Source organism: Eleutherodactylus coqui, chromosome 10, assembly GCF_035609145.1.
Source record: "Eleutherodactylus coqui strain aEleCoq1 chromosome 10, aEleCoq1.hap1, whole genome shotgun sequence".
In the NCBI taxonomy this organism is placed as follows: Eukaryota; Metazoa; Chordata; class Amphibia; order Anura; family Eleutherodactylidae; genus Eleutherodactylus; species Eleutherodactylus coqui.
This window is the reverse complement of record NC_089846.1, coordinates 24,559,296-24,582,534: the sequence shown is the minus strand read 5'-3', so window position 1 is coordinate 24,582,534 and position 23,239 is coordinate 24,559,296. Positions and strand designations below refer to the sequence as shown.

Here is a 23,239-nt window from a genome sequence, read left to right as displayed (position 1 = left end):
CTCCATAAACTTGGTGTCTCCGCAATCGTGCCGATCCAGATAACAGAGTGTTCATGTTATTTTTACCAAATGGTGAACGCCATAAAAACAAAACCCCAAAACAATGGTGGAATTTCTGAGGGGTTTCTCCATCTCCCTCTCAATGACAATCGCTTGGTCTTTAAAGCAAAAAATAGGCTTGCCACTAAGGGGTTAATAAAGAGTAGTTCAGGTTAACTCTGCTGTCCTTTGAGCCTTTTATAAGCAGAAGGTTGCATCCTCCTTGTTATCAGATCCATTGGAGGGCTCATTACTCCTAGTATTAGGGAATTGCTATATATGCAGTTCTCTGATCTGTACGGACTCCACAGAGTCACAAATGTCGCTCCATCGCTTTAATGTTTTACGACATTTGAGGTTTGAAGAATTGCCATGTCATGTAGTGTCAGACGACTGCGTGTTCACACAGAGCAATGTGACGCTGCCCTCTAAACGGAGGAGCGGCCGCCTTTTATTAGAGCTTGTGGAGTTGAATTACTCGCATGATTCACTAATGCTTTACGGAAATTGCCATTATTTCATGAATCTTTGATTAGCGCTACGATGCAATCAGCTGCACGGCCGCATTATCAGCTCTAATGTTATCCAGGTCATAAACGACTATTATTGATCCGATCTCCCTGCTGGTCAGCAGCTCTTATGCCTTTACTAATAACCTTATATCCGTCAGTAACGCCATTATTACCGCTCTCGGCTGCCTGTAGATAAAAGTACTTTATCTTACTGAGGTTTAAGAAGTTGTACAGGATTAGAAAACATGGCTAAGTTCTAGAAACAGCGCCACTCCTGTCCATAGGTTATGCCTGGTATTGCAGCTATTGTGAATACTGCTGAAGGTGTCCATACTCCATAAAATAGTTTGTTCAACAGCTATTCCACTGACTTCCACTAAACACATGAATGTTATATGGGTTTTCCAGGCAGTATCGGGGACAGAACGGAAGCAGCTGCTCCGACCCCTGGGTAGTGGTCAGTGCTTGTAATTGCAGGTGCAGTTCTCATTGAAATCAATTGGAGCTGCACTTGTAATTGCAGAAGAGGTAGGTAGGTGACCCTCAACCAGGAGGTGACTTATTTCACGTGGAAACAAAAGCATTAGGTGATGAAATCTGGCGCTCCTGATCCATCATTTTCCTGACATCATCTTTTGGGGGAATGATAAGAAGTGTTGAATTTTCCTGAGCACTCTTGGTGAAACGAAAAACCATCACGGACGGCTGTTAACTACAATGTCTTGCGGGTTTTTTGGGTTTTTTGGGGGGGGGGGTGGAGGGAGGGAGAAGTGACATTTTCTTTACACACAGCAGTGATAGGGATGGCGGTTTTTCAGCTCGTTCCTGATACTTTTCTCCTATAGACATCAATTGTGTTTGTGTTGAGAGAAAAAAAAAATAGAAACGTGTTTTGCGGGTGTTTCTTCTCTTTTTATTTTTTTGGGGTTTTTGTTTTTCAAGTTTTTTTGAAGTTTATCCAGCAGGTGCGATGGTTTAAGAAAAAAACAAAATAAACCCCCCTGGTCTCTGCTCATTTCTGGGTTGAGCAGTTGCGGGCCCGTCTAGGTATGTGATCACCCAAGCCCATTACTGGTCTCAGCTGTCCTTTAATCCCTCAGTGACCGCAATGCGCCTTTTGACGGGCTAATAGGCTTTAGTAATGGGCTTTAGGCCAATTTCACACCGCGCGATTTTCTCGCGATGTCACAGTTCTACAAATCGCATATAGGTGAAGCCCATACCTTCTTATGGGTTCATTCACGTTAGCAATGTTTTGTAGGTTGCTACATTGCTAGGAAAAAAGTCGCGGCATGGTGAATATTGCTGCAATTTGCTGTGTTTTGTAGCCCATGTTTCCCTATGGAGCCTTTCTTTCTGTTGCATCGCACGAAAACGAGATTTATTTTTTTTTGTGCGATGCAACTTTAACAATAGGAAGTCCTTCTCTTTGTCCCTAACTAGCTACATTAAAAACAACACATCACATCATCGAAGAGGCGCTGTCCGCTCCGCCACACTTCTTCTCTTGCAGCTGCGGTCTACTTGTTTGTAGTTTTCAGCCAGCGCTTCCTGGTTTGAAAGTTCAAAAACCCTGCCTCCAGAAAGTGCAGGCTCTGATTGGCTGAGCTGCAGCGCTCAAGAACCGATCAGAGCTGGCGCTTCCTAGAGGCGGGGTTTTTGAAGCTGTAGAGGAGACGTACGGTGGAGCGAACAGCGACTTTTCGGTGATGTGTTGTGTTTTCTTTTTTTTTAAATGCAGCTAGGGTTTATTTTTAGGGTAGGGCTTATATTTCAAGCAGCAAAAGAGCGCTACAAAACTGCGCTATTGCTAAGAGAAAATTTAGCAATATCGCGGGGCCCACGGGAAAGAAGCCTTAGCCGTACACATCTCTCTAAGGGCTCATGTTCACCGGTGTTTTTCACCACCTATTCCGTGTGCGATGCATGGCCGTGTCATACACAGTGAATTGATTCAATGGCGTTTTCATTATTGCGCGTGCGCAGATATGTGCAAGAGATAGATCACAGCTTGCTCTATTTCTTAGTGTACTGCGCACGGTGAGCCCTATCCTTTTATATAGGCAGCGCCTGCAAACCGCTGTCTGTACGCAATACAGTCAATACACTCACCCTGCTAGAGCGGGGGGGGGGGTTAAAAAAAAAAAAGAAAAAAGGTCAAGGTCACTCTGGGCATGACTGCGGGCATAGTACGCTCGCTGCCCATATGATAGTTACTGGTAAAACGCTGCGGGGACACCTACAGTGGCTTACACTCGTGGACATGAGGCCTAAGGCAGGGGCTTGACTCACTAATGACAGCCAGGCTCCTGCTCTAACAGCCTGGTATGGAGGAATCTCAGATCTTAGCAGTTTAACACCTTCCATGCCACAATCAATGGCGACTGCAGCATGTAATCAGATGATGGGGGAGGGGGCCCAGCGGCACCCCGCAGTACGAGCGCAAAAGATTTTGCCTGACAAAAGCCTACATGCCGTGGAAAATAAAATGCAGCATCTTCTATATTTTTTTTTTCCAGAAACAGCACCACCCTTGTCAGCAGGCAGAGTGCAGTATTACATCTCCATAACACCCAGACAGCCTATAGACAAGAATGGGATATTACAAGCTGAGGTACCCGTCCTGTGACACGGGCAGTACATGTACAAGATGTCACACTGCAGGTTTACAGCCGCCTACAACCCTTTGCACAGATGGCGGAGGCTTCATTGCAGGAGTGGCATTTACAACCAGGAGAAATGAGACGCTCTGACATCTTTGTCTGCTGTGTCATTCACCTCCAGGCGAGCACCGAGGATGATGGGAGTTAACAGGGTTGCCATGGAAGCAGAATAGCTCTGTAGTTCTGCAGCCCTGCAGGCTATGGAGACAAATAGATGCAGCTTTGACTACAGTCCTGCCGTGGTCCTATTACTGGGGTCCCGCTCAAGGCCGTTTTTTGGGGTGAGCACCTCAATCCTGCCTTTGCAGTGGAGCGGCACACTGCCCCCTGCTGGTGTGATGGTCTGGCGGACATCGCATATGACAGTCGGTCCCCCGTAGTAGTGGTATGAGGGACAATGACAGCTCAGCGATATGTTCAGGACATCCTGCAGCCACATGTGTTCCTCTCATGGCGGATTCCAGCAGGATAATGCTCGGCCGCACACACAAGGGGGTCACAGGAGCCCCCACAACATTGTCACACTTCCATGGCTGCCCGGTCGCCAGATTTATCACCAATAGGATATGTATGGGACCATCTGGGACGCCAACTTCCATAACCTATGAGTTTACACAATCAAGGGGCTCAGTTACAGCAAATGTGGAGAGATATGCTGCAGGATACCATACGGAACCTATATGCCTCCATGCCCGCCCGTATCACATCTTGTATCCAAGCTAGAGGCGGTACAACAGGATACTAGAGCCTCCATATGCCTGCCTGTATCACATCTTGTATCCAAGCTAGAGGCGGTACAATAGGGTACTAGAATCTCCATGCCTGCCCATATCACATCTTGTATCCAAGCTAGAGGTGGTACAGCAGGGTACTAGAGCCTCCATGCCCACCCGTATCACATCTTGTATCCAAGCTAGAGGTGGTACAACAGGGTACTAGAGCCTCTATGCCCACCTGTATAACATCTTGTATCCAAGCTAGAGGTGGTACAACAGGGTACTAGAGCCTCCATGCCTGCCCGTATCACATCTTGTATCCAAGCTAGAGGTGGTACAGCAGGGTACTAGAGCCTCCATACTGACCCGTATAACATCTTGTATCCAAGCTAGAGGTGGTACAGCAGGGTACTAGAGCCTCCATACCGACCCGTATAACATCTTGTATCCAAGCTAGAGGTGGTACAGCAGGGTACTAGAGCCTCCATGCCTGCCCGTATCACATCTTGTATCCAAGCTAGAGGTGGTACAGCAGGGTACTACAGCCTCCATGCCCGCCTGTATCACATCTTGTATCCAAGCTAGAGGTGGTACAGCAGGGTACTAGAGCCTCCATGCCTGTCCGTATCACATCTTGTATCCAAGCTAGAGGCGGTACGACAGGGTGCTAGAGCCTTCTAAGGGAGGGATGTTTTTTTGACAATGAGTGTATGTGTGTAGGATATATATATATGACTCACCCAGGGATCTGGAATCCTATTGATTTAGTATTAGAGATGAGCGAGCGTACTCGGATAAGCACTACTCGCTCGAGTAATTGGCTTTATCCGAGTACCGCTGTGCTCGGGGCTAAAGATTCGGGTGCCGACACGGAGCGGGGAGCTGCAGGGGAGAGCGGGGAGGAACGGAGGTAAGATCTTTCTCTCCTTCTCTCCCGCCTGCTCTCCCCTGCTCCCCGCTGCGACTCACCTGTCAGCCGCAGCGGCACCCGAATCTTTAGCCCCGAGCACAGCGATACTCGGATAAAGCCAATTACTCGAGCGAGTAGTGCTTATCCGAGTACGCTCGCTCATCTCTATTTAGTATCCAAAAAAAGGCCCCTTTGAATTCAGTTTTTATAATGATGGTATATGATAAGTCGGGCGTACACCCAAAATTAAAGTCCACTGAAACTTACGTTTTTTTTGTTTTTGACCATTTGAGTGAATCATTTTATACATGAACCGTTATTAGCAATGGTGACTACAGACTACCATTTACTAAAAAAGTGACATTTAAGACTGGATTTTTTGGGCCGTGGGCAGCGAAGCTAGGCACATATGGCATGACCGGCTAGTTAAGATCCTTCACTCACCATTTTGCCCAAGCATATTGGTCCTCATTCAGCAAAACTGTCTCAAACAAACAAAGCCTTTATTTCCCCCGGCAACCAATAAGAGCTCAACATTCATTTCTGAAACTGCTGTGTTAAAATGAAAGCCGTGCTGTGATTGGTTGCTATGGGCAAAGAAAAGACTTTTTGTATTAGGCAGTTTTGATAAATGTTGTTTTTTTTTTACACTTTTTCGATGAGTGAAGGAGCTGCTCGGTACACACTTGCAGCTGCCTGACAGGGATCCCGAATGGCGGACCACCACTGATCAACTATTGGTGACCTATCCTGAGGGTAGTTCATAAATAGTTAAAGGGGTTTTCCGAGGTAATTAGTGGCAGTGGGAGATGCAGAATACAGAAAAAAATAAACACCATACTCGCCTCCGGCTGCTGCGATGCCCCCCTGCCGCGCTCTCCCAGTACTCCAGTCTTCTGGTGATGTCGCCTGTTAGATGCTGTGGTGCCGGAATGCCGAAACGGCAGTCTGGCACCGCAGTGAGTATACTTATTTTATATAAGTTTTGGGCACGGGAAACCCAAAGTTATGTAAAATAAATAACTTGGGAACCCCCCTTTAACCATTTGAGGGCCAAGGGACATATTTGTCCCATAGTGATAAACAGTCCCAAATGTGATTGAATACGTACGGTCTGGAAAGGGTTAAGAGCTGACCAACCCCTTTAAGACTGGAGTAGGAAACATCAATCTTAATAATTGTCATCCATCGAGTTAAAGAGGTTCTCCACCAAAACAGCTTATCAGCTATACACAGGCTAGGTGAGAAGTGTCAGATCAGCGGGGTCTGACCAGTGGAACCCCACCAATTACAAGAATAGGGGTTCCTGAGTGTCCATGTATGATTGGAGCAACGACCATACATGCACACTATCCATCGCTCCATTCATCCCCAAGGAACTGCTGGAGATAGCAGAGTACAGCGCCACCCCATGGTTATGTTAGGTATTGCAGCTCAGGCTCATTCACTTGAAGCATCACACACCAGGCATGTGTTTCAGATTTCGTATCATCCATCGTTTTGTCTAATGACGTACCCTATTCCCCATTTCACACTGTGACAGACGAGATTATAAGTACATTTATTGATATACTTTGACAAATGTATTAAAAAAAAGCTTAATTTTACATGTAAAACAACCCCCTATAGCTGACACACGATCATTAACCGACTAACACGCATGGATTTTGCTTCTTTCAAGTAAAAAACAAAACAATTGGCCATTCTGCTATTGGTAAAATGCACATGTATATATGTGCGCCCAAAGCCCCTATTCACTGTGGTGCAATATTCCCTATGCCGCCGGAGTCTTCATCACCAAGGAAGGCTGCAGCGGGTGGTGAACGGCATGCCATCGACTTGTGATCCCTGCCGCTTGTACAAAATGGATGTTAGATGTTACCAGGAGACTCTGGGAAAAGAAAAGAAACAGCTCATCAGATTTGGGAATGGTAATAAGTTAGGGTACCTTTACACGGCCGACAGTTGTCTGAATAATCGCTCAAATCAGTGATTTCGGGCAACTGTCACTGTGTATACACGGCCCCCGACAGGGTACCGAGCGGAAGTTGCTCAGTTGTCGCTAGTCTTTCCATTTTAGCTCACTCTAACAGAACGACAGCTGAGCGACTGCCTGTTTACTATGAATGGAGGCGGGCGGCCAGAACGATCCCCGACCCATTCTGCCTCCATTAGCTTGAATGGCTATCGTTAAGCACAGGAGCAATAGTCACTGGTACAGCGGTTGGGTAATTATGCGTCCAACATTTGTACCGTGTAAAGGTACCTATAAAGGGGGTGTCTGGCTTGAACCCCTCTATAATGAACAAGTCTCGCTGTGAGAAGTTAACGGTAAGAGGTCCTTCTGTTGGGACTGATATCAGCAGGAGAACCCCTTTACCGTGCTGCTGCAAGGGACATTAGGCATTCACCAATTTCTATGGACAACCACAGACACCCTAAAAAGGGGTCCTCAGTGGAAGAGCCAACTCTCTTGCCTTATAGAACATATGGATAGTGATTGGTTGTGTTAGAAAATCCCATTTAGCTTCATTAACATAAAGGGAAGCCGCCATCATCCTTTAAGCCCCATAAACAAAGTTATAGAGCTCAAAGGTAAAGGAACACATGCACACAGGGTCACCCGCTGTGGTCACAGGCAGAATCCGTGTGTGCCGTATCCATGAAGCCTTAATAAAGATCAGTTTTTGTGTTATTTTGATATATGCTGTCTGAATGATCTAGTGATTGGACTACATCCATGCACAATTTTTTCTTTTTGTTATATGCGCCAGAGTTAACCGTGCAGACGGACGCTCCCTCTTGTGCTCTGCAGTTAGGTGAAGAGGGATTTCTTATCTGAATAGGGGTTTTCCATAAAAAATGTACAGAATAGGCTGATAAAACATATTGAAAAAAATGCTTATAAACTATTATTCTGTCCATTTAAAAAAAAAAAAAAAAAGGTTGGCTACACGTAAAGGTTTTCCTTATTTTTTTATGCAAATGGCAAGATGGAACAATACCTCTGCAGCGCCAGCTATTGGAAGGTAGCATTTCTGCAAGTCAATGTCAAGCCTTGTAACAATGACTGGGAAATGTGAGCCAAAGCCAGAATAACCATGCACAGACAGCTGGTTCGGGGTGATTGCCCCACATCAGTGTGCAGTAGGTTTCTGGCTTGGAAGGTATATTAGGAAGGGTATCGGTCCTCCTTATGGAGAGCACCCAGAAGGCGTGAGGAGACTTAGGCCATCCATGCTTCTCTGGGAAATATGCAAATGAGAAGAAGAAACAATACCTCTGCAGCGCCACCTATTGGAAGGCAGCATTTCTGCTAATCAATCTCAGACTTTTTAAACAAGCCTTGTAAAAATGCCTGGTAATTTTTTGAAGCCGTGTACTATAAATCATACATGCAATGATAGCTGAGGCACCTGGCTTGGTTCACAAATATTTCTTCCGTGAATTGGGGTTTACTTACCAGTTGCAGCTTGTGTGTGTGTTGGTACTCGTGGTGGAAATATGGTATAGGCATCATAAGCAAATAAGATTCCTGTCAAAACCCCAAAGACCTGCAGACAATACAAGAAATCATTTTTGGAACAATCATATTAGAGGTAAATCACAATAGAGGTAAAACGCAAGTTTTGGAGAAACAGCAGTCTTGTTCCCCCATAGCATCCAATACCCTCATTCCTTTTCTGCAACTCAATGTGAGATACAATTGAACGCTGATTGACAATATCGGTGCTTGTATGTCTTTTACACGGGCCAATGGGGTTAAATGATCATTAAAGGGGTTGTGTTAACAAGCACAACACCTTTGAGAAAGCGGTGCTCGGGATAATCAGCTGATTGCCCCCAAGTCCCACTCTCAGCAACCCTGTCAAACAGCTGATTTTGCCATGGGGAAGTCCCGGCCAACCTGACATTTCCACTGCAATGAATACGTAGCATTACAGGATGGCAAAGGGTCCGACTGGACGAGAGCCACTCCTATTAAGCAGCTCTCTGTTCTGGGAGAGAAAGGGGAATCCCGAATGGGGAACCCCACTTTGTGACATTCATATGTCTTCACAGGACATATAAAGAGTAGATGCCATCTTGATACAATTCCTTAAGGAAGTGGCTCTTTTTTCCATTTTTTTCCTTCCCATTTTTAAAAAAATCATAACCGTTGTATTAATCTATTGACGTCGCTGTATGAGGGCTTGTTTTTTTGCGGGACGAGTTGTATTTTTCAATGGTGTTATTTAATGTACCATAAAATGTACTGAAAAACTTTTACAATTTTCTAAGCAGCGAGAAAAGGGAAAAATGACTTTTGGATCAGTCTTTATTACATATTTTCTTAGGGATGGGGTGACCTCAATTTTGACGTATTTTTTTCCTGACGACGTTCAATATGCAGGATAAATAATGCGTTATGTTGATCGATCGGACTTTATTTGTTTTTTTTCTTTTCTTTTGATTTTTTAATTATACATATAGCAAAAGTTGTTTTTTTTAAACTTTACCTTTTTTAAAAAAATTAATAAAACTTTTTAAACTGATTTTTACTTTTTGTTTTAGTTCCCATAGGGGACATGAACTTGCGATTGATTGCTCCTGAAGTATAATGTAATACCATAGTATTACATTATACCACGCTCTGACAAGCAGTCTATCAAGCCACACCACAGGTATGGCTTGATAGGCAATGAGAGCCCTGGCGGCTTGCAGCATGACTACTGATCGCGATCATTGGCAGCGGGTGTGAGCTGTGAGAAATAGCCAACACCCGTATTGTATGGAGCAGGTTAGCTCCCAATTACTCTCCATACAAACGCTGCAGGACATAACTGTACGTTAAGGGGTTTCTACAATATGCACAATGTTTTGGTGCCAAGCAAGCCTGCATGATTATGATATGTCATAGATACATCTTAGAAGTTCTCCTGTAAAGTCTGTGATCTTGGACCACCACTGATTTCCAGAATAAATGGGCTTTATAGAACACCCCTACCCCTTTGGCACCCCGCAGAGATTTCTATTATTGGAAATCTTATATGACAGATCATGACAACAGCCGGTAACGGTACAGGAAAAATCAACAATGAAGAAATCGAAGACTCGAAATAAAACAATGAATCTCGCTGGGGCGCAGCGCAATGTTAACTATGGATAAGATCTGGTTAACACAAAGACATAAGCAGTGCAACGAAATGCGGGATAGTCAACGCAATCATCTTCCCAATCATCCTGAAAAATCGCATCTCCATAGGGAAACAATGCCTGCACCCCTGGGTGGACCTGATCAGCCAAAATGTCAGTATTGTCCTTTGCAGTCACCTTTTAAGGTGATGATGGGTCCAGCAGAAAAACATGAGATGCCTACCTAAACCAGGAAGGATCCGACCCTATGTTTTAGGGCTCGTTCACACGAGTGCTGTTTGTGCGCAGTACAGGCGCGTGAAAATATTGTGTCTGTACTGCACTGAAGATCGCGTGAATGGGTGAATTTCAGCTATTTGAATTAGCCCGTTCACACGATCCGAGTGTAATCCAGCTCTCACAGGAGGCTATGGAAAGCATGCACCAGAAAGGTCAGGTCAAGGGGCATAACTATAGAGGATGCAGGGGATGCGGTTGCGGCCGGGCCCAGGAGCTTTGGGGGCCCCATAAGGCCTCTCTTCTCCATATAGGGAGCCCAGTACTATGAATAAAGCATTATAGTTGGGGGCCCTGTTACAGGTTTTGCATTGGGGCCCAGGAGCTTCAAGTTACGCCTCTGGTCAGGTCTACAGATGAGCGAGCACACTCAGATACAGCAGTTACTCGAGCGAGCATCACTCTTCTCGAGTAACTGTTTACTAGGTCGAGCAGGCTCGAGGGGTGGAGGGGTGAGCGGAGGGCGGCAGGGGGGAGAGTGAGAGAGATCACTCTCTCTCCCCCTGAGCCTGCTCAGACCAGTAAGCAGTTACTCGAGAAGAGCGATGCTCGCTCGAGTAACTGCTTTATCCGAGCGTGCTCGCTCATCTCTAGTCAGGTCCTATCTTTTCTAGCACCACAGACCTTAGATGCGAGCTTGCACACGCATGTCCTATCTTTGGCAGGTGTGAGTATTTTGCACGTCTGAAATTCCTTCATGCGAACGTTGTATAGGAAACCATTGGTTCTAATAGAAGCGCATTCTGTGCGCACAAACAGCGCTCATGTGAATGAGGAAGCAGACAGGTGGTCCACATGCATATTATTACTGCATGCATTAACAAAAGCATTATGAATCCTAAGGAACCCTTTACACAGGAATATTCTGCAACTGCGTCGTGGAATATGCCCTCCTGCAGAATGCTCCGCACCAAAATCTGCACTGCTAGCATGCATATTTTGATGCGTACTTGAAAATAGCAAAATTTTGCTGGCAATTTCGCATAAAATTGTATCCTATTGTTCGTTACTCACCGATCCGGCAATACCGGGGCCATCACCACCACGAATTAGACAGACTAAGCAGACAATTATGAAAAGAGCACCACCCACGGTAGCACGTATAAAATCCTAGAAATATAGAAGACAACGCTTCAGTATATATATCAGGAATGACAGGCACACGTATGGCCACATTCACATTAAGCGCAAAGTCCAGGACGAAGTAGCGAAGAATGCTGCTGTATTTTGGATGACAGGATGGGACCTCATTGTAGTCATTGGGGTCTGTCTAACACTCTCGGAATTCATTGTCTTTTACCTACTCCACGTGAGTCTAGACAAGAGTAAAGCAGACAACTTCTCAGGGCACTTACAGGCACCCACCAGCCTCTCATAGGCAGCCCTGTTAACTGTTCCCCATGCTTCTGGTCCAAAGGTCCAGAAAACCCAGTATTTCTAATGTTCTAATGCTACCTCCATGCACCCAACACTCCATGCCTCTAGCATGGTTTTAGGGTCATCGAGTGTATCCATACTGACATTCATAGCTTGACAACTTCTATTCAAGCCAGTTGTGGATGGAGGTTGTTAAAGGGCCACTCCAGAAAAGGCACATTTTTCCATCCCTGTACCCCTCACCTAACTGTCACACTCCAGATGTCTCCTTTGTATATTGTAGTCGCTTCCATGCAGTGCAGCCTCCTGCCTGATACTTATCAGGCATCGTCTTGAGCTGAGCTTTCTCCCTATTCACTTTCTTTGTGCTCGGCTAACACTCCCATGATAAATCAGCACAGCATAAAATGATCAACTAGAGCCAATACCATCTCTGCCTGCTGGAAGGACAGTGCCATTACCATCTGTATTCATCTAAATAAACTACAGACCATAATTATGCAGCCAGGAGGATGAGCTGTGATCTCCTTCATTATAACTGTGTGACAGGATCCTCTAATCATCAGCAGTAACTGTGATAGGAGTTTCTGTATCCCCCTGTAAAGTGCTTCTGTGATAGGGTCCATTACAGGAGTTATGTTGACTGGAAAATTTACTAATTTGAGAACACATGAACCCATGTAAATGTGAGTTGGTCAGAATTAAGATCACATGACCCACCTAAGGAGAAGGACTCCAGGAGTTTCAGATAGAAAGGTATAACTAGACATGGTGATACTAGTCAACTTATATATACTGGGATACTGGCTACATAATGAATGAAAAAACACCACTACCGGAGTGGCCCTTTAACTTAAACGGGTGTATTTATCTGTTTATGCAACCACAATTCTCCATAAATAGCTACCAACTTTTTAGGGAACTTTGCAGAACCCTACCATGATTTTTTCAAGAGGCTCAAAATAAAAGCCCTACTCCGAAAATAAGCCCTAGCCGAGTTACATAAAAAGAAAACAATACATTATCTAGCAGCCGCGGTCCGGGTCCTCCCACTGGTCTCTGGCGCTCCGACGCGTTTGCTTGCAGTCCTCAGCCGCCGACTAAAGATCACGTCCTGGTTCCGGGATTCATAATTCTCACCTCCAGAAAGCAATGGTTCTGATTGGTTCTTGAGCCCTGCAGCCAATCAATGCAGAGCTCGATGAAACAATGCGATGGCTGTAATTGGTTCATCGAGTTCTGCATTGATTGGCTGAGCAGCACTGTAAGAACCAATCAACAACCATTGCGTTGTGCAGGTGGGATTTTAGAATTGGCTGAGCGGCGTTTGTCTCAGTGGAGTCTCTGCATCTCCATCGACGGCTTCTCCTCACTCCGCAGCAGACATCGCTATTGTCGCCGGAGATGCAGAGACAAACACAGCTCAGCCAATTCTAAAATCCCACCTCCATAACACGATGGCTGTTGATTGGTTCTTACAGTGCTGCTCAGCCAATCAATGCAGCACTTGATGAACCAATTACAGGCATCACATTGTTTCATCGAGCTCTGCATTGATTGTCTGGCAGTGCTCCAGAACCAATCACAGACATCACTTCATGGAGGCAGGATTTATGAATCCCGGAACCAGGAAGCGATCTTCAGTTGGCAGCTGAGGACTGCAAGCAAGCACGCCAGAGCCCTAGAGACCAGTGGGAGGACCCGAACCACGGCTGATAGGTAAGTATGATAAGATCTCGTGCCTCTTTTGGGGCAAAAATTAATATAAGACAGGGTCTTATTTTCTGGGAAACACAAAAGTCCAGAGAGTGAATATATAGTGAAGCTCTGTCTGCTGGGTTGATTTGCAATATAATATAATGAACTTGTCATAATCTACCACTTGACACTAGAGGGCGCAACAATTCTATACACTGAATAAATATCCAGTCATAAGTAAGTGATCCTATCAACAGGAAGGGAGTTTAACTGCAGAATGTGACAGAACCCTGATGGACTCCATTATAGGTCATGGGGCACAGATCGGATAGGCTGTTATGATTTCTGTTAGGAACGGAAGCCAAAGTGCAGATGTGGACGGAGCCTAAATACTGCTGTGATTGAAAAAGCAAAGCAGCTGATTGTAAATGATCATTTTGCATGTTCTGGACCAATGGAGATTTGTACAGGGCGATTAAAAAAAAACGGTGCAAAAGCAAAACTGATGTAGTCATGTATGTAGTGACATATGACAGCCGGAATGACATGACAAAACAGAAGAACTCTTCAAGTTTTTAATGCACCTTACTGGAGATGAGCGAGCGTACTCGGCCACGCCCCTTTTTCGCCCGAGCGCCGCGATTTTCGAGTACTTCCGTACTCGGGCGAAAAGATTCGGGGGGCGCCGTGGGTCAGTGGGGGGTTGCAGCGGGGAGTAGGGGGGAGAGAGAGAGGGCTTCCCCCCTGTTCCCCGCTGCTACCCCCGCTCCGCCACGCCTCCCCCCGCCCTCCCCCGAATCTTTTCACCCGAGTACGGAAGTACTCGATAATCGCGGTGCTCGATCGAGTAATTACTCGAAACGAGTAGGTTCGCTCATCTCTACACCTTACAGATCTCCGATGTTGGCCCTGTTGGTGACACGGCAGATGTCACGTTGGTAGTGCAGTTCTACCTAAATGTGTCCCGGCAAATCCTGTTATTGACTCCACTGCAGCAGAGAGGCGTTGTTTTAGGTCGTTTACTGCCACCAATGACGCCCCATCATACATCTGTAAGGTGCTTTAAAAACTTGTAAAGCTCTTCTAGCTTTCATGTCATTCCGGCTATTTTATGGCAATTCATGGATGAAGAAAGCAGCTTTACCTTTGCGCCATTCTTTCTCAATCACCTATCAATAGTCTTGCTTTAACCCCTTCTCAACCCAGGACGTAAATGTATATCCTGGTTGAGAAGCAGTTCCTTCGAATGGACCTACACTTACGTCCTATGGATAAGCCCTTGCCATCCGTAGCAGGAGCCGGCTGTGACTGACAGCTGGACTCCTGCTTCAACAGCGGTGATCAGTGAGAACACCGATGTTGATCGTAGCATGTAAAGGGCTGACAGAGGAAGGGCGCTCCCCCTGTGACGTCATCGGTCCTCCACCATGTAATTGCGGAGGGCCTATGGGTTGGCATGGCAACCAGATGCTGGACAATATAGCGCCTGGCACTTCTACGCCAGGAAGCAAAGATAACCTTGGAACTATCTTTCTGCCCGGAATACGTCGGCCACTGCAAAGACTCCTATGGGAGCCAATGACAGCGTCTGGAGAAGGGAGGTGTGAGGAAGTTTAGCAGCATGACTGTTAAACTCCCTCCTTTTTCTCTCCTCCTCTCTCCTCCCCTCTGGCTTTTAGCAATGAAAGGGGGCCTTCAGTCATTCCACAGACACTGGGGAGTAACGATGGTGCCACCTGTCTCTGCATGGTGGCTGATACAGTTGGCGCTGTTTGTGATTGACGAATGATCAGATGATCCTCTCTACTGGTGGTCTGTCGAGGGCGTCCTGATCCTGGTCGCCTTGTGTGCCCTCACGCATCCACTGGTCCATGCATCCACTGGTGCCAACATCTCCTCTAACAGCCGGTTTAGAACGGCCCTGTTGGCAGGCAATTCGTTAATATGATCCTCCAGCTAACGGGTTTAAACCTCTTCTCTGCACCGTAGAGGCGTCTAGTGGTCAACAAGCTCCTCACAAGCAGAAGAAGAGGCCACTACACACAAGACACCTCCGAGAGCCTCTTATAGGCCAAGGGGGGAACCACTTTTAGGGCCTCCGGTGGCAAGAACGTTCATCTAATCACACCACAACTCTAATCATTTGCATATCTGTCTGAGATGGAACAACATGCCGAGTTTTGCAGCCAAACGACAACTTCTTCACTTTCACATTAATAATGGACTGTACGGCTTTATTGCACCCTTTTGGTGATCACGCTTACACTGAGTAATTAACCCTATAAAGCCTCAGGGTACCCACACACCTTCGATAGCTGTCAGCTGACATCTATTCTGCCCGACTGCCTCAAACTGATGTATGCTCAGCCGACAGCTATTCCTTCTTCCTTACAAATACAGGATTGTCTTGACTTGTTCTCAAAGGGAAGAGGGGAATAAGAAGCTGCCAGATAGCTTTTACACAGGCCACTTCTCTGCCCGATGTAACAAGCACTGACTGACAAAGGATGCAGATCAGCACTCATTTACCTTTCTGTTACAAAGGCCAAGAATCGCTGGACCTGGGATAAAAGATCAGTACAGTCATTCATCCCCATATGACCAGCTATAAATCTCCTGTTCACACGGGGAGATGTAAAGCCAACTAGCGAGCATTTTTTTATGCTTGCTAAAAATCAATGATCAGGCAACGAGCAGGATCCCTTTTACAAGGCCTAACTATCAGATGAACAAGTGTGATTATTGGGTTGTGTAAAAGGGCCTTTATATCCAGGAGAACAAAGGATGGAGTATGTAGAAATCTAACCACCCTCTGCTTTTTTACCTCCGTCATCTGCTGTATGGGGGAGTTCGCATCCCCCCATACATAACAAAGTTGTCCGATCCCAAGGAAATCAGCAAGTTCATCAGACTTTGGTCTAAAACTCTGTTCACATCTGTGTCATCCATGTTTGGAGCCTGTGTTACAAAATCCCTTCCAAAATAAGGGAGCATGCAGTACTACTTTGTATGGCAGGTGGTATGAAGGAAATCCAACGGACCCCATTCATGCCCATCTTGTGCCAGATCAGACACTTCAGTTATTGGTGATTCCATCATAGGAGCTGAACAATGAAACATTCCAGCACAGCTGCGATCAAACCCTTATGTGTTTGGCCACCTTTTAGAGTTATCTGAAGGGTAAAGCCCCATTTACACACAACGATTATCGCTCAAAATTCGTTCAAACAATGTCTTTTGAGCGATAATCGTTGCGTGTAATTGCTACCATTGTTAGCTTTATAGCCGAACGATGATTTTTAGTTCAGCATAAAAACCATCTTTCAGCCGTCTAGCTGATAGCAGGGATCGCAGGCTGTGTTTCTCTACGGGAGCGCTGATAACATTGTTTTCAGCTGCTGTTTAGCGGGAGAACAATGAAGCTGTATGCAGATAACAGACCACCCGCTGTTATCCGCATACATAGAAGGGAACCTCATTTAAATGCAAATAAAGCTAATAAGCTACTAATGGGCATATATTTTTGAAGCCTATGTTCACATCTGCGTTTGGAGGTTCCGTCACAGATCTGGCATGCAGGCTTTTTTGCCCAGTAAAGTACAAGTCGGCCAAATGGGAACCAAATGGATTTTATTACAGTCAATGGGGTCCATTTGGTGCCATTCTGTCCCATCATAAACGAGTCTATTTGGCCAGGGGATTCCCCTTTTCTGCTCCCATAAAGCAGCAGGAAAACCGAATCCCCGAACGCAGATGTGAAAGTTATTAGACTATGCATATACCGTATGCAGCAGATATATTTTATTAGATTATTCCTACCACAAGGCCAGGAAATTGGAAAGAAAAATGTGACGGCAATGACTAATCTTCTGAAAGAGTGCACATAAATCGTTCTTTATTGGCCATTTGTGATTTTCATTGGCAACACAACAGTGCCCGCACCCCTGCCCCCAGCAGCCCAAATCCCTTCCTTTGTATAAGTTAATATGGATGTTTGGCAGAGCTAGCATTCCTGTTGCTAGTGAATAGTAAGTAGTTTATTATTTCAGGGCACTCCTATGGCATTTATCTTTGGGTATTGGTATGATATTTAAAATCCCACATCTGCTGAATTGATCAATACTTACACTCCAGGGCCAATGAACGACCTGGAACTGTTGGTCATAGCGGAGTGCGTATACGAGGAAAAAGATGACAGCTAATATGATTTCTGCGATAGGAAGACCAATGTATCCAACAGTGTATGAGGCAGCGTAACAGAATAGGACAATCAAACAAAGGACCTGCAGAGGCAAAAATACATTGAATTATGGAAAGTCAACAGGCCAGTCTTATGCTGGATGTGGTGGCTCTGTATAACCACCATACAGTAAAGAATATTGTATGGCTCATATAACACTAGTTGCCCAAGTAACATATACTATACTAAGCATTCTATATGGCCCTGCCACCATCATATGTGGTAGAAATAATATGCTGTGTAGTAGCTAAGTTGCAGAGCCATGCAATACACCATATAGTACTAAAATAAGTATAACTAAGGCAATAGTCATAAAGTGACATTATAAAGGAGATATACAATGTATAGATAATAGTACAATACAGTTTTAGATTATACAGTATATTAGGATTAGTGCTGATCACAAGCCTGAAAGGGGTATTCTGGGAGTTTTTAAACTTTTTCTATTGAAGACTGATAGGTCATTAGTGGACGATCAGTGGGAGTCAACTGCTTAGGATCCCTGCTAATCAGCTGATTCCCGCTGCTGCTGTCATGAGGTCAGCTCAGGAACCACTGACCATAGTGCAGCAGCCCGGGCTGGTATTGCATGGAATTCAATGGGAGCTGCGCCTGTAATACCAAACTGGGTCACTGCTTGAGGAAGCCTTGCCTGAAAGCCGAAACGCGTTGCATCTGGATTAATACATTGTTTAATCTACTCTTTTGCCACGTCTGCGATATTACCTGCTATCTGGGATTCAGGGGTGCCGAGGACAAGGCACCCCTGTAAAGTAAGTCTCTTATATATTCCCTTTATCTTTGAACATACACCAGAGCGCTGGTAATTTTTAACCATCCATACCCAATCAGGGTCACTGCGCTATGGTCAGTGCTTTCTGCTTTCTGCACTGACCTAGTGACAGCAACATGGGGAATCAACTGATAGGTGGGGACCCCAAGTGATAGACCCTCGCTAATCATCTATGGATGACATGTCAGTCCTCAACTGAAAAAAAAGATAAAACAAATCCTGGCATAGCCCTTTAAGGTGACTTTGAGAAGGTACAGGCTGATAAAATGGAAGAATCTGTCTCAAAATTATCAGAAGAAGCCCTCCCACACCTGCATTCGGAGACTTGGACAAAGGAACTGACTGTACTACAGCCACCTGAATCACAAAGTGAATACAAGGGAGGACCAGGGAGGACCAAGATAACGCTGGGAGAAACAGACATTTGAAGGACATTTCATATATATTCTCACACTATGCTGTAATGGTTTTTTTTTAACCTAATGAGACTAACCCTGTGACTAATGACGCATTCCTTTCCTGTATTGAGAAACGCTATGAAAAGTTAATAAAGATTCAGAGTACGTACGCCTTAAGCAGAGTGAGCTGTATACTTGCCGGGGCTCTCTCTACGTATCTGAGGAGAACTGGAAACCGACTCTTTGTGTGGTTCTTGGCCTCCGTGGTGCACCAGATACAAATTGACTTGGAACCCAAGGCTTGAAAGGTTAATGTGACTGTGCAGCGGTCCTTAACAACTGGCGTAGTCGGCAGGATTTATTAATTGACGCTGATGATAACCATTGGACTATGACACAGACCTGGACTGATGATATCAGCCATGCCAAAGTCATAGGACTGATCACCCTTATTTACAGCACGGTAAGTCACATATATACATATATATGATGTCTACCGGTGGTCTGTTTTGGCACGTTTGATTGTAGTCTGTCCTGCGGTCAGTCGTTATTTCAATGTACAATTGTTAAGCTGTCATCAATAGATGTTGTTACCTCAGGTCTTGGGTACTCTTAAGTGACACCGAGGGACAGAATCTGTAATTTGACTATATACATATATATGTGTTTTCATTGTGGGTCCATTAGGACTGGCTGTTTAAATGTACAGGGCATTTTGGCTGTTTAACTGTACATGGCATTTTGTGGGTCCATTAGGACTGGCTGTTTAATGGTACAGGGCATTTTGGCTGTTTAACTGTACATGGCATTTTGTGGGTCCATTAGGACTGGCTGTTTAATGGTACAGGGCATTTTGGCTGTTTAACTGTATCGAACGTAGAAGTCTGTGAACACTACGTCATCGAGGACAGGGCATTTCAACGTGGAAGTCTTTGAACACTACGTCTTGTTGTATCGTACGTAATAACATGTTGAAGTTCTTTAACCCCTTCCCGCTCCATGACGTACCGGTACGTCATGGGAGCCTGGTACTTCGCGCAAAATGACGTACCGGTACGTCATCGGGATAGCACGAGATCATGACTGACCTCGCGCTATCCCGCAGCGGGAGCCGGCTGTCAGTCACAGCCGGCGTCCCACTGCAACAGCGGGGGGACATCGGAGATGCGCCCCCCGCTGTTAACCCCTCCCCCGCGGCGATCTAAGTAGATCGCGGCAGGGAAAGAGTTCACAGAGGGATCGTGCTCCCTCTGTGTCTCCGGCCGGCTCTTGCGATGTCATCGCGAGAGCCTGGCCTGTCACCATGGCAACAGGACGCCAGACACTGGCGTCCTGTATTGCCTGTGCCTATAATCGCTGTACAAGTGATAAGGCATGGGAGAGCAGTAGCTCTGCCATGCCTTATGACAGCGATCATAGGCACAGTGCTGCAAGTCCCTCAGAGGGACTCAAATAGTGTAAAAAAAAGAAAATAAAAACGTAAAAAACAGAAAAATGTTTAAAAAAATGTTAAAAAAAACCCCTTTTTTATGCTTTTTCTAATATTAGCATAAAAAAAGGTCAAAAAAAATTAAAACCCCACATATTTGGTATTGACGCGTCCGTAACGACGTGTACAACAAGTTGAACACGCTTTTTATTTTGTACAACAAATCGTAAAAAAAACCGCTAAAAAACAGAGGCAAAATGCTAATTTTTAGCATTTTGCCTCACAAAAAATGCAATAAAAGTGATCAAAAAAGCCGTACATTCCCCAAAATGGTACCAATAAAAACTACAACTGGTCTCGCAAAAAATAAGCCCTCACAGAGCTCCGTACATAGAAAAATAAAAAAGTTACAGGACTTTGAATGCAGCTATAGAGAAAAAAAAAAGATTTCTAAAAAAAAAGGCTTTTTATTGCAAAAAGTGTAAAGACCTAAAAAAAATATAACAATTTTGGTATCATTGTAACCGTACCGACCCGCAGAAAAAATTTTGTGTGTCATTTATGCTGCATGATTAACGCTGTAAAAAAAAAAATCTATGTCAGAATTGATGCGTTTTCTCTCCCTGTTATCATAAAAAAATAAAAGTTTTATGATATAGTCTATGTACCCAAAAGTGGCACTGATAAAAACTACAGCTCGCCATGCAAAAAACAAGCCCTTATACGTCCGCGTCGACGGAAAAATAAAAAAGTTATGGCTTTTGAAAAATGGAGATGGAAAAATACCAAAAAATCGCTTGGTCCTCAACGCCAAAATAGGCCGTGTCATTAAGGGGTTAAGAAGAAGACTACTGTTCAGGGTCTTCAGGATTCTGTCCACTTGGTGTCATGTAGAGCAGGCAAAGAGTATGTTAAGAAAGTTAAGAAGTTATGTGAAAGGGCGTCAGACGTTACAGTTCTTACATTACGTGATTGAGCATAAGGCTACAGGCATACCAGGGTCTCAGGCAGTTATAGATACTCATAATTAGGCCGTCGTAATATACGATGTTTAAATTGTTAAGAAGAAGACTGTAGATGATGGTCTTTTGGATCCTGTCCAGTTGGTAGTATGTAGAGAGGAGTTGAAAATGCAGAACATGTGGCGTCATCAGAAGGTCCCAGTGTTATTTATGAGTCTAAATGCAGAGAATAGGTAATATTCACAGAGAGCTGACAGTTGTTTTGCAAAGGTGGGGGCTGTCGGAGAAGGCTTGAAAAGTGTGTTAGCTGATAATGAAGGAATTTTGGTTAATAAACGATTGCTCAAGTTTGCAGAGAGAAATGTTTCAGTAAGTGACGTAAAGTTGAAGTAAGAAAGTTGCAATTTCAAGATGGCGATTATTCATATGCTTTGAGTTGAAGACAAAGGAAGGCAGCCCTTCTTCACCATCTGAGGGCACCGCCCCGGCCGTGTCATGGATGATGTTTTTCTCCCTTTGCCCTGCCCCTAGATGTCCGTGTTGTTATTGGGGCCAATACCAGTCGGTAAATCTTGATACGTGTCTAGTATGTAGTATACCTGGACCCTCCCGTTACTATCGCCCAGTCAGGCTACGCCTTTGGTGGCCATTTCAGTGCCAGCCATAGCCCAGCGGCCATTTTAGCATCTGCTGTAACAATACCTTCAGCTGCCGCTCAGGTGTCATCTTAGCTCCGCAGCAGAAATGAGCTGGCCTCTGACCTCCCATCTATGTATGTTTTTATCTGGCATACCAATTCTTTGCACTGCAATGACAAGTGCCTTTTCTAAATTTTGCATAGAAACATTCAAGTCCCCTCATCGCACCTGCAAATAGCCTCCTCCCGATTATCTGTTCTGCAGTCTATGTTTAGCACCCCCATCCCAAGTAGGTTTGTGCTTAAAATTTCCCATAAATGTAGTTGTTGCTGGAAAAATCTTTTCCACTTTGCAAGGGGGAAAAATGGAGGAGAAAGGGAATCCTCTAGTCTGTGTCCCCCTATGACATGAAGCAAGTTAATGCAGAGTCTGCAGACAATTATGTGACAATTAACCACCGTACTGTTTGTCCTGTATGTCTTAATGTTCTAACACTGTGCCATTGCTGTACGTGTTGTCCATTCCTCATAAGTCAGATACTGCTGAGAAGAAAGGTCGCTAGGATCGCAGACGGCAGTAGAAAAGCTTACAGAAGGAAGGAGAAGATCAATATGTGATTATATATATATATATATATATATATATAGGAATAGATAGAGGGTTAATGCTTGATTTGTGAAAAGCTAAAGCTGCAAGTCGCCCCCCTTGTCTCCGAAAGGGAAGGGGGGGGGGGGTATAGTGAGGAGGAACAGAGTTTAGTGAGATTTGCAGAGAAGGAATGTGTGCTTCTCAAGGCCAAAGATTAGAGCGGAGAACCCTGGACAGTAATTATGTTTGCTTGAATAGAATAGAACCCGTAATGAATCCAGTGAATCTTACTGTCTTAAATATAGGAAAGGTAATTCTAAGGTATATTTTTGCTGTTCTTTGTGTAAATGTCAGTTCTGTGATTGGTTGGACGTGTGCATAATTGCTAAATGTGTGTTCCTTTTATGGGAAATATTAGTGATGAAGTGGTTGTTGTGTAATCTGGTGTACATCTCTAGTATTACAGACAGTTAAAGTTTGACTGATTCCAGGGAGGGGTGGTAGTGATTGAATGCATTTGTTTGCAAGATGAGGACAGTTGCATCATACGCGTTATCTCCTGGTGTGAACGGTGTGCATCCTAGTGCAATGTATCCACAATTTCCTGAACTCTGTAACAGCGCAAACATTGTGTGTGTGGTGAATCATAGGCATTTGACTGAGAGAGCCAGATTTGACCGCATGGATGGATGAGAGTTAATGACCCGTGTTCCGACTGTGATGAATGTAAGATGTGTGATGCAGATATTGACTGGGGATACAAGTTTTTCTCCCCCCTCTGCATATGCAGATTGTAAATTTCCAATGTGGATAGATGTTTGTAGAATATTCTGCCCTGATGTAATTCATGTCTCTGTTATTGGT

The 23,239-nt window shown here is 44.8% G+C and overlaps 1 protein-coding gene across 1 annotated transcript in view; it reads right to left on the bottom strand.

Annotated features, from left to right (window-relative positions):
- Positions 1–6,385: 6,385 nt before the first annotated feature.
- PLP2 (proteolipid protein 2) overlaps positions 6,386–23,239 on the bottom strand; it is a 47,057-nt gene continuing 30,203 nt past the window's right edge. Inside the window, 5 exon segments of the mRNA XM_066580601.1 lie at positions 6,386–6,731; positions 8,304–8,366; positions 8,368–8,394; positions 11,267–11,362; positions 17,455–17,610. Of these exon segments, the coding sequence (XP_066436698.1) occupies positions 6,615–6,731; positions 8,304–8,366; positions 8,368–8,394; positions 11,267–11,362; positions 17,455–17,610 (459 nt within the window). The 3' untranslated portion in view covers positions 6,386–6,614.